The following is a 12712-nucleotide window of genomic DNA, read 5'->3' on the forward strand; positions in this document are numbered from 1 at the left end:
AGTTGCTTACAAACATTTGAATGTCTAAAGTTTAATAACACTGTAATCAGCACAAACTGGGCTACAATAATATGTGAGCAGCATGTATTTACGTGTCTGTGTTTTTGAGAAAACAACGTTTATGCGTGCTTAGTGAAAAACTACAATTTTAAAGTCACTGAAATAAGGCCATAAAACACATACAGAACATTTGATCACAAGACTTTTGAGAACTTGATTTTGAAGTCTTGAGTTTTTGCTTCAAAATTATGTGAAAATCATCTTACTCACTCATTCACAGAAGTGAGAAGACAAAGGCCTGCATAATGAGCTGCATAATGAGCTGTCAGGTGTGTGACTGAGAGGGAATTGCTACAAGAAAGAATGTGAGGAAAAAAAAATAATTTATATATTTTTTGTTTGTAGTTTATTTAGAATACATATAACTATCACATAAAATAACTCATGGGAGTGTGTGCATCACATGGTCTTAGCTGTGGTCCAGGTTCTTGTGCAGGCAGGAATCCCCATTTCCATGACCAAGTGGGCTGCTTTGCTTTGGCTCTCTTTGCAACAGGTTCTTTTACACTGTTATTCTCACATCTGAAATAAAAAAGCAAGCATGCTGTTTACACAAACTACATTATTAACATTATTATGATGTTCACTGATACTAGTACTAATTTATCGAAACAAAGAACACAATTACCACATAGCAAACATAGTTTACCATACAGCAAATAAATCAAATGAAAGTAACATCTGTAAAATAGTGAATGCACACTTACTCTAAGATTCTGAATGGAGTTGAAAACTGAACGAGCATCCCCTTACTGTGAGAGATGCAGGTGAATGCAAGAGTGGTGTATTCAGTCCTAAAATAATTTTATAAAAAATTGTAAGCATTTTTTCCCACAGTACCTTAGTATAGTATGCATACTTCATGAGAAAACAGAATGCCAATAACAAAGAAACTACATTTTAACACTATCAACCACAAATAATATTACCATATAGTCTAGGCATAATAAAAGTACAATTACTATACTGTACACTTACTCAGTATGATTTTCCAGCGAACTCAAAACTGAACGACACATGTGCCTTTCTTGTGCAATTATGCCAGTGATGCAGACACAGTCCTAAACGAAAACTGAAACAGTTGTTAGCAATTACCAGAAGATGCATAGCTGATAAATAAATTGCATCACTGATAAGAAAGGACGCGCGTATATGTCTGTCGATGCATCACTTATTTTGCAAAAAGTTCCGCCGCCGGAACTGTCGACCCCAGGAGGTTAAGGGACTGATGTATTTTTTTTTCTTCAGGTTGCAGGCCCAGATGTTACAGTGCCCAATTCCTTGCTGTCTGCATCATTACAAGACAAAGTCCCATCTTTGTTGGATTCTTCAGCTGTTATCCCTGAGGGATCCGGAAAACCCATGGGTAAGCACATTTATGTAGCCACAGTGTCATCTGAAATGTATGAATGGCATTACAGAATATTCCTTAGAAAAGTTATAATAGTAGTCTTTTATAATGAAATGTTTTTGGAAGAATTCTGAAATCTTTCCTTTTTCTGAATTTCAACAGGAAACGGCTCTAAGGATTTGAAAAACAGTACAGGCCAAGACAAAAGTGAGGTTGAACTTGCCAATGAGGAACTCAAACCACCAAAGGAGGCTGCTGAGGCCCCTGACTGGAAGAAAGCGAGTGGTCAAGACAGGAAGAGCCCAGACTCCCTGCAGGAGCATCTTAGCGATCTGCAGAAGCGGCAGCAGCTCTCAGTCTCTGATCGCCACGTCTACAAATACCGCTGCAACCATTGCAGCCTGGCTTTCAAGACTATGCAGAAGCTTGAGATACATTCCCAGTACCATGCCATCCGTGCAGCCACCATGTGCAGTCTGTGCCAGCGCAGCTTCAGGACATTCCTTGCCCTCCGAAAGCATTTGGAGACTGGTCACCCTGAGCTGAGTGAAGCCGAAGTACAGCAACTCTGTGGAAACCTGCCCCTAAATGGTGACATTGCTGAAAGTGAGATGTGGGCTCTGGAAGAGGCACAAGTCTTTGAGAATGAGCTAGACAAAGATGAGGAACTTGACCAAGAAGGGAAGGCCAGTCCGACTGGAAGTGACAGCAGCTCCTTGCTTGATGACATGGGCTCAGAACCAAAGCGGACCTTGCCTTTTAGGAAAGGTCCAAATTTCACCATGGAAAAGTTTTTAGACCCCTCACGTCCATACAAATGCACAGTATGCAAGGAGTCATTCACCCAAAAAAGCATTCTCCTTGTTCACTACAATTCTGTCTCACATTTGCATAAGCTAAAGAAAGTTATCCAAGAGGCCTCAAGCCCAGTTCCCCAGGAGACCATCAACAATGTTGACAACAAACCATACAAATGCAATATATGTAATGTTGCTTATAGCCAAAGCTCAACCCTGGAGATTCACATGAGGTCTGTACTTCATCAGACAAAAGCACGAACCGCCAAAATGGAGAGTAGTACTAGTTCTGGGGGTGGTAGCAGCAGAAGTACTACATCTAAAAGCCCTGTTCCACTAAATCAGGGAAATGCAGATTCTGCAAATGCACCAGTATCCTCTAACAAAGAAAACACTGTAGATGCCAAAGAAGTTACCACGAAACAAACTACTGATCACATCTCTGTGCAGCCTACCCACCCACCAACCCAGTCACCAGCACAGCTTCAGATGCAACTGCAGCACGAGCTCCAGCAGCAAGCTGCATTCTTTCAGCCACAGTTTCTGAACCCAGCTTTTTTCCCACATTTCCCAATGACACCAGAGGCCCTACTGCAATTCCAGCAGCCCCAGTTCCTCTTCCCATTCTACATCCCTGGTGCTGAATTTAACATCAGCCCTGAGCTTGCATTGCATTCAGCTGCATTTGGGATGCCTGGTATGACTGGATCATTCCTAGAAGATCTGAAGCAGCAGATGCAGCAACAACATCAGCTGGGCCAACAGCAACAGCTTCAGCTTTCTCAGCAGCAAGCTCAGCAGCAGGCCTCCCAGTCTCAAATGCAGCAGCAGAAAGCACAGCAGCAGAGTCACAAGCCTAAAATTGAGTCCAACCACATTGTTCTGTCTGAGATTCAAATGTCCAGAGATGCTGAAGAGCACCTAGAAAAGCAGGAGAGCAAAGCAAAGCAGGATATAGCTAATGATATTGACAGTGCAAAAGACACTAAAGATTCCAGAAAGCCTAAATTTTCAGAACCTCTAATTCCTCCGCCACGCATCATCTCAGGAGCTAGAGGTAATGCTGCTAAAGCACTGCTAGAGAACTTTGGCTTTGAATTGGTTATTCAGTACAATGAGAATAGACAGAAAACCCAGAAAAAGAATAGAGAGGAAGAGTTGACTGACAAACTGGAGTGTGGGCTGTGTGGAAAGTTCTTCTCCAACATGCTTATTCTCAAAAGCCATCAGGAACACGTGCATGGGCAGTTCTTTCCATATGTGGAGCTGGAGAAGTTTGCACAGCAGTACAGGGAGGCATATGACAAGCTGTATCCCATAAACCCAGCATCTCCAGAAACACCTCCACCACCCCCTCCTCCTCCTCCTGCCCCAGTGACTGCTGTCCCTGCCACTACATCTGTAGGAAAATCGCAGACACCATCTCCTTCACCTCTACAAACTCCTCAGCAAGCGCCACCACCACCTCCTCCACCACCCACTGCACCTCCTCAAGTGCAGCTCCCTGTTTCTCTTGACCTGCCAATTTTCCCATCACTGATGATGCAATCGGTGCAGCACCCTGGGCTACCCCCACAGCTTGCGCTGCAACTTCCAACAATGGACTCTTTATCTTCTGACCTCACACAGTTATGTCAACAACAACTGGGACTGGATCCAAACTTCCTGCGGCAGTCTCAGTTCAAGCGTCCTCGCACCAGAATCACAGACGATCAGCTACAAATCCTCCGTGCTCATTTTGACATCAATAATTCACCCAACGAAGAACAGATTCAAGAAATGGCAGAAAAATCTGGCCTTCCACAGAAAGTCATAAAGCACTGGTTCCGCAATACACTCTTCAAAGAACGTCAAAGAAGCAAAGATTCCCCTTACAATTTTAACATTCCACCCATGACTACACTGGAAGATATCAGACTTGACTCCCAAGTGAACATGCTAGAGTACTACAGAACTGATGCTACGATGAACAAAAGGTCATCAAGAACACGTTTCACAGATTATCAACTGCGAGTATTCCAAGATTTCTTTGATACCAATGCTTACCCCAAGGATGATGAAATTGAGCAGCTCTCAACGGTACTCAACCTGCCAACGCGAGTGATTGTGGTGTGGTTCCAAAATGCCCGTCAGAAGGCCCGCAAGAGCTATGAGAACCAAACAGATACAAAAGACAGTGAAAAGAAAGAACTAACAAATGAACGATACATTAGGACCAACAACATGCAGTACCAATGTAAGAAATGCAGTGTCATTTTCCCCCGAATTTTTGACCTCATTACTCACCAGAAGAAGCAATGCTACAAAGATGAGGATGATGAAGCTGGAGATGAAAATCACTCAGAGGAATTCACAGAGAACAATGAGCAAAGTTCAGCAAAGCCAACAGAGCCAGCAAAAAACTATCTTGTAACAGCAAGCAGCTCTGGTTCCAGCTCTCCCTTGATGCCTTCACCTCGACCTGATGTAGGGAAATCCTCACCCAAACCTGAGCTCCTCCATGAAAAACCAAAATTGGGAGAGATTGCCCCTTTACAAACCCTCAAGAACCTAAATGAGTTAAAATCTTCCAAGGCTTCAACCCCACAGCCTCAACCACAAAAATTACCTCAACCACAAATGTCAAGACCCCATTCCCAACCCCAGTCTACGACTGTCCCATCAAGTCCTCTTTCAATTGCACTGTCCTCTCTTAACAGTAGCCTACCACCTCAAATGTTACAGTACCACTGCGATATGTGCAAAATCGCTTTCCCAACAGTAGAGCTGTGGCAGGAGCACCAGCACTTGCATTTTCTGGCTGCCCAGAACCAATTCCTACACTCACAGTTTTTAGAAAGGCCTCTGGATATGCCCTATATGATCTTTGATCCAAATAACCCTCTTATGACTGGTCAACTCCTGTCTGGAGCCCTATCCCAGATGCCAACTTCAAGCAACTCTGGCCTTGCTGTGAACTCTAACTCTGTGAAACGTAAATTAGATGAAAAAGAGGATGGATCTCATGAAAAAGATGGTGTTAACAGTGCAGAAGATCAGCACAGAGATAAACGTCTTAGGACTACCATTACTCCAGAGCAACTTGAGATCTTGTATGAAAAATATTTACTTGATTCAAACCCAACAAGAAAGATGTTAGATCATATTGCTCGTGAAGTTGGCCTGAAGAAAAGAGTTGTCCAAGTATGGTTTCAGAACACCCGAGCTAGAGAGAGGAAGGGACAATTTAGAACAGTTGGGCCCTCTCAAACTCACAAAAAGTGTCTCTTCTGCAGAGCACTGTTCAAGGCAAAGTCAGCTCTTGATAGCCACATTCGCTCAAGACACTGGCATGAGGCAAAACAGGCAGGCTTTAGTTTGCCCCCAAGTCCAATGATGCCTCAAGATGAAGGAGGACAAAGTCCCAATAAGTATAATTTTGCTGACTACCTACAGATGCCCACAAAGACTGAGATGAATGACAGTGAGCCTCCAACTTCATCTTCCACTCCAGTTAGATTTTTTGAGATGCCACTAAAAAATTTATTAAGTTTATCATCCGTAAAAACAGAACATATTGATGAACTTGAGGGGCTTAACATAAGTTCTGCAGATGCCTCTTTTGATGTCAACAAAATTGACTTTGATGAGACCTCCTCAATTAACACAGCTGTGAGTGATGCCTCTACTGGAGATGAGACCAATAATGAAGTTGAGAATCTAACAATAAATGGAAGTGAAAAAATGATTGAGAACAAAATGAACCAAGCACAAATCTCTGACTTAAATGAGGATAGAATCCCTTTCAACATGGTTAGCCCATCATTAAGTTTCTCTGGTAAAGACAGTGACTACTTCAATTCCAGAGATGATGAATTCGATGATAATGCAGACAAGAGTGAGACTTCAAGTTTGGCTGATCCAAGTTCACCCAGTCCATTTGGAGGTACCAATCCCTTCAAGTCTGCAAAAGCTGGTGAAGAGAGACCAGGCCACAGACGTTTTAGAACCCAAATGAGCAACCTACAGCTTAAAGTCCTAAAGGCTTGCTTCAGTGACTACCGCACACCTACTATGCATGAGTGTGAAATGCTGGGCAATACGATAGGACTCCCGAAACGTGTTGTGCAAGTCTGGTTCCAGAATGCCCGTGCAAAAGAAAAGAAGTTCAAAATAAACATTGGAAAGCCATTCATGATAAGCCAGGGCTCCCCAGATGGGCCAAGGCCTGAGTGTACATTATGTGGCGTGAAGTATACAGCCAGACTTTCGATTCGCGATCATATCTTCTCGAAGCAGCACATTGCAAAAGTGCAGGAAACCCTGGGCAACCAGGTTAATCGAGAGAAAGACTATCTTGCACCTAACACTGTCCGCCAGCTTATGGCTCAACAAGAACTTGACCGCTTGAAGAAAGCAACCGACGTACTCAACTTGCCAGCCCAGCAGCAACCTGCAGTGGACAATAATGCACTTCATGGCCTTAGCCTGCCAACTGCCTACCCAGGAATATCTGGTCTCCCACCAGTGCTTCTTCCTGGAGTCAATGGGCCATCCTCCCTTCCAGGTTTTCCACCAAATACACCTGGTGAGTTATTATGACAAACACTTAATAGCTTAATGAACAGTTAATGCATCAAATGCTACTGTCCCATTTGCTTCCTTTGATGGACTGTGACATTCACTGATTCATAGACTTTTAATGCATGCATTCACTGTAACAATGTGGAATATTTCTAGTTTGACTGTGACCTCTAAAAGTTCAGTTGATTTCATGCCTGTGCTTGTTTTCATGGTTTCATCTTTCCTTTCTTTTTGTTGTATCCTTCTTTTGATAAAGTGCTTGTAACAGTTTGGATCCATAACAGAGGAATAGCCACAAAATAATGTCTAGCAAAGTTGAGGAGTGATTTTTCAGTCAAATATTTCAATATTATCTATACCACTGTATTTCAGCTTTAGCGTCTCCTGGTGCTGGCATGCTTGGGTTCCCTACTCCAGCCACCCCTTCTCCTGCCATGTCTCTCAGCAGTACCCCAACCAAGACTCTTCTTCAGACACCTCCTCCTCCTCCTCAACCCACTGCACTTCCTCTTCCTCCCACTCCTTTGGCAGCAAATCAGACTGAGCAGCACATAAAAGAATCAGAGAAAGACAAGAAGTTAGAGAAGCCCAAGGTGAAAGAAAGAGAAGCCGACACTGCCCGTCCCAAGACCCCAATTGTGAAAAAAAGGGAAAAGCCCTCGCCACCACTTTCAGTGCTAGGAAAATTGGGAAGTGAGGCATATATGGACCCAGCACAACTGCAAGCACTTCAGAATGCCATTGCTGGTGACCCAGGCTCCTTCCTAGGGGGACAGTTCTTGCCTTATTTCATCCCTGGCTTTGCATCTTGCTTCTCACCCCAACTTCCTGGCGGAGTGCAGGGGGGATACTTCCCTCCTCTGTGTGGAATGGAAAACCTGTTCCCCTACGGCCCTGCAATGCCGCAGGCTATCGCTGGGCTTTCTCCAACTGCCCTGCTGCAGCAGTACCAACAGTACCAGCAGTCCCTCCAGGATTCCTTACAGAAGCAGCATCAGCAGCAGAAGCAAAGTGAACCGCAGCAGAAAACACCCCCTATGAAGTCAACGAGTGCACAGAGCAACTCTCACAAACCAAAAGAGGCTATTGAAACTAAGAACGATAAAGGCTCTTCAACAGAAAGCACAAATGAAGAACCCCAAACGAATACCAAAAGTTCAGGCTTTCCAGATGCATTTATCGTTCCGTCCATCAAACACGAGTTTATATGCAGAAAGTGCCAGATGATTTTTGCTGATGAAGACTCAGCAGCTCGCCACCAGAAGTCCTTCTGTTACTTTGGTCACCCGTTTATAGATCCACAAGAGACAGTGCTTCGTAAGGCCGTGAGCAAGTACAATTGCATAGCCTGCAACATGTCCGTCAGCGGGAACGAAGCACTTGGCCAACACCTTCAGTCGAGCTTGCACAAAGAGAAAACAATCAAACAAGCAATGAGAAATGCCAAAGAGCATGCTAGATTATTACCTCACTCAGTCTGCTCCCCCTGTCCTAACACCACATCTACCTCGCAGTCTGCAGCTTCTTCTAATAACACCTTGCCTCATCTCTCTCACTTGTCCATGAAGTCCTGGCCAAATATTCTTTTCCAGGCCTCAGCCAGGAAAGCTGCTTCCTGCCCATCTGCTTCCCCTCCTCCCCTTTCCTTGCCTTCAACGGTTACCTCAACTTCGTGCAGCACCTCAGGGGTTCAAACCTCATTACCCACCGAAAGTTGTTCAGATGAGTCTGACAGTGAGTTAAGCCAGAAGCTGGATGACTTAGATAACACGTTGGAAGTCAAGGCTAAGGCGGCGTCCGGCCTAGATGGCAATTTCAGTAGTATCAGAATGGATATGTTCAGTGTGTAGGTGTGAAAAACGGATGTGTAGGTGTGAAAAACGGATCCCTTGCTTAAACGAAAAAAGACTTTTAACTGCAGTTCCAAAGTTTCTCTAACCCAAAAAATTACAGTACCAAAAGATTGACTCAGGATTGTTTTTCCCATATTGATATGCTGGCAAGAAAATGATTGATTTTTGTTATGGGCAGAACTGTTGCAGATGCTTGACTGAGCTTATATTGTATACAAACATGGAATAGGAAAACTCTCACAAGTTCTTTTGGAGCTTGATTCAAGCCAAAAATTCTCACGATAGCAAATTGCACCTCAGCTGGATTGATTTCCAAATGCTAGCATGTACTGTATGGGATAATGATCCAGAACTTTCAAAGAGAATTTCTCTTAGTTTAGTTAGGTGTAATTCAGTAGCTTTAAATTCTCAGGTCAGAACATAACATTTCTCATTTGTTGAAACAGCAACGAAGCCTGCTTATAAATGGCTTTTACCAAAACATGTCAAGCTTTATTGGAGGCATTTCCTTGATGTGTGTAGTATACCAAGAGACAATATAACTGTTACAGGACAACGCGCATATTCTTTTAGTTTGCTGTACGAGAGAGTATGCTTTTACCACTGAGGGAATTTAGAATGGTGAAGTCATGTGTTATGCCCCTGTGTTTGCCAGTTTGTATTGCCACAAGCTGTATTTATATACAACACCCTTTTTTCTTGTAGAATATACTAATTCTCTCACTTGTCCATGAAGTCCTGGCCAAATATTCTTTTCCAGGCTTCAGCCAGGAAAGCTGCGTCCTGCCCATCTGCTTCTCCTCCTCCCCTTTCCTTGCCTTCAACGGTTACCTCAACTTCGTGCAGCACCTCAGGGGTTCAAACCTCATTACCCACCGAAAGTTGTTCAGATGAGTCTGACAGTGAGTTAAGCCAGAAGCTGGATGACTTAGATAACGCGTTGGAAGTCAAGGCTAAGGCGGCAACCGGCCTAGATGGCAATTTCAGTAGTATCAGAATGGATATGTGCAGTGTGTAGGTGTGAAAAACGGATCCCTTGCTTAAACGAAAAAAGACTTTTAACTGCAGTTCCAAAGTTTCTCTAACCCAAAAAATTACAGTACCAAAAGATTGACTCAGGATTGTTTTTCCCATATTGATATGCTGGCAAGAAAATGATTGATTTTTGTTATGGGCAGAACTGTTGCAGATGCTTGACTGAGCTTATATTGTATACAAAAAAAAACATGGAATAGGAAAACTCTCACAAGTTCTTTTGGAGCTTGATTCAAGCCAAAAATTCTCACGATAGCAAATTGCACCTCAGCTGGATTGATTTCCAAATGCTAGCATGTACTGTATGGGATAATGATCCAGAACTTTCAAAGAGAATTTCTCTTAGTTTAGTTAGGTGTAATTCAGTAGCTTTAAATTCTCAGGTCAGAACATAACATTTCTCATTTGTTGAAACAGCAACAAAGCCTGCTTATAAATGGCTTTTACCAAAACATGTCAAGCTTTATTGGAGGCATTTCCTTGATGTGTGTAGTGTACCAAGAGACAATATAACTGTTACAGGACAACGCGCATATCCTTTTAGTTTGCCCTACAAGAGAGTATGCTTTTACCACTGAGGGAATTTAGAATGCTGAAGTCGTGTATGCCAGTTTGTATTGCCACAAGCTGTATTTATATACAACACCCTTTTTTCTTGTAGAATATACTAATTATCTTTGCCAACTCTTACCTTCTTTCTTTTACCTCTCATCACACCCTTTTCTGAAGAGGTAATAATTCTAGTTTTGATAGACTCTTGAAGATTATGTGAATAGGACATTTTTTCATTTGTGAATTGCTATATTGTTACGGTACTTGCTTGTGTCTGGACTATAGTGCACTTATTGATTTCATTTTTGATTATTTGAGGTAGGCCATGTCTTAATTTAATAGATATCAGTTTTCTGTGTTTGTTTGTTTGTTCATTTGTTTTAATTATTATTCGTGTGTAGTTCAGCAGCAGATTGGTCCACATTTGTTAGACGTTTCACACCTAACAATCCAGAGACTTGTAACAATTGGTGCATCCATGAAAGTAGTACTGTATACTTGAAAAAGTGCAAGTTGGACAAAATGTGTTGAAAAATTGTATGAACATCTGCTTCTTTTAAACAAGAAAGCTGCTTTTAAAAAGGGGGACAAGGCATTTGTTTTACAAAAATATTTTTAATTTTTTTCTCCTGTACTTCTGTAGGACTGAACACAGTGTTACCCCTATACATTGCCATATAGTGGTTAGGCTGTTTCTTCCATTCTACTCTGGGCACTTCTGTTCATGTCATGAACATAGATCATTTTCCATCAATTTTAGTGATACTTGGATTACAAAGTATTATCTTATGACGTTATGCTGCTACTGTGTAATGTTTTTGTTTTAATTTTTTAATCGCTTGCCATACATTTTCAGCTTCCTACTAGACAGAATACTGATTCATCATGAATTACATTGTTTTACTCATTTTCTTTCATTTTTGGCTGTGTAACTTAAAGAATGTGAACGCTGTCAAGGGTGTTTAATTTTTACGAATCACTTTCTGGTTTGCTACAGTTGGACAATGTGATTCATTCCAAAGTAACAGAAGGCTTAATGTATGAAAGTAAAATGCTCGTGAACAAAGAAAGTTAAGCTGTTGTACATATTCGTAGTTGGCTGTGCATGGTACAAATTTATTAATATGAAGAAATGCAAAAATGTATTGCTTTTGGTATTCCTATTCTGAGATGAACAAGTAGCATGTAATGCAACTGTTTGACAGGTTAAATCAAATCATGCTTAAAAATTGTTTCAAACGATGAAATTAAGTAACATTTCATTTTACTTTTTATTGCTGTACAGGTGTTTTTTCTGTTTAAGGTAAAATGTCACCGTTTTTAATTCTCTTTTTTGTGGACTTTTTAAATGTTCTTATTTGAATTTTTAATATTTTAACGCTTATTTTAATCCTGAAGACACTTTTTGATTGTGTTTCACAAGAGACATCTTTGCCTCCTAAGGTGCAATCCTGCCTCTGTCCAAAACATGAGCGACTGTCCTGATTCCAAAGGCTTTTAGAACTCGGCTTTTGCCTTTCCCTGAATGTGGAACAGCATTTAGAGACTAAGCTGTCAGCTAGCACCGTGCGCTAAGGTGTTAGCCTGGACCAGAATGCTTCCCACACAAAGGACTGGTAAAGCAAAAAACAAACAAAAAAACAAAAAAAAACAACAACAAAAAAACACAAAAACAAAGGATGGTCCAATAATGTAATTGTACATAAATGTTGCAACTGCACAGCAGCCAAAAAAAAACAACAAAAAAAAAACACAAAAACAAAGGATGGTCCAATAATGTAATTGTACATAAATGTTGCAACTGCACAGCAGCCAAAAAAAACCTTTCTACGGATGGATAGTGTCAAGCATAGGAGGACAACCTTCTAAAGGTTGAAATTAGGATTGTTCTTCTGGATATCAAAGGGATGATCAAGGCGTAATCATATTCTACACAATACGTACTTTCAACGCCTGGGTAACATAGGAAATGCACCCCAAGGTTTTAATAAAAAAAGATGCCTCTATGGCGAAAACTTTAAATAAACTAAACCAAAAATGTTATTGATGTTTTATATATAGAGAGTAGTCTCATTAGTTTTTGTTACTGTAATGTTTGAGGTCTCAGCTGTACCGTATTACGGTAATAACATGGTTTTGAAACTTTTTTTATTTTGTCACAGACCTGTTGTCATAGTTGAAATGACGTTTATTGTAGATGGTATTTGAACAACTTCTTCTGGAAATAGTTCATCAAGTATGTTTGTTGCTCATTGTTGTGATACATTAAAAACTGTATCTGCAAACCATTTCTAGGCCTGGCATCACTGTCTGTTTCTTTATGCTTTCACATACTTTGTGAATTTTAGACATCAATACTATTGAATAACATCACAAGGAAAAGACACAAATTCGAGGAGCCCATCCATTCCATCCTTACCCTGAACTCATGCTGCCAATGAGCTAGAGAAGAGGTCACATTATCCCTAAATCCACACTGAGAACATTTGTAATTTCACATG

General features: G+C 41.5%; 1 protein-coding gene and 1 long non-coding RNA gene across 2 annotated transcripts in view; one reads left to right on the top strand and one right to left on the bottom strand.

The window, feature by feature from the left end:
• LOC107721891 (zinc finger homeobox protein 4-like) overlaps positions 1 to 12375 on the top strand; it is a 79555-nt gene extending 67180 nt beyond the window's left edge. The window contains 4 exon segments of the mRNA XM_016530090.1: positions 1309 to 1426; positions 1574 to 6775; positions 7144 to 8621; positions 9643 to 12375. Of these exon segments, the coding sequence (XP_016385576.1) occupies positions 1309 to 1426; positions 1574 to 6775; positions 7144 to 8621 (6798 nt within the window). The 3' untranslated portion in view covers positions 9643 to 12375.
• Positions 428 to 1229, bottom strand: LOC107721892 (uncharacterized). The gene is made up of 3 exons (XR_001637751.1): positions 1039 to 1229; positions 768 to 854; positions 428 to 582 (listed from the first exon to the last, which is right to left on the bottom strand). It is a non-coding gene; the product is annotated as an uncharacterized LOC107721892 (long non-coding RNA).
• Positions 12376 to 12712: the final 337 nt, after the last annotated feature.

Source organism: Sinocyclocheilus rhinocerous, unplaced genomic scaffold (genome assembly GCF_001515625.1).
Source record: "Sinocyclocheilus rhinocerous isolate Xijiao unplaced genomic scaffold, SAMN03320098_v1.1 scaffold90, whole genome shotgun sequence".
NCBI lineage: Eukaryota > Metazoa > Chordata > Actinopteri > Cypriniformes > Cyprinidae > Sinocyclocheilus > Sinocyclocheilus rhinocerous.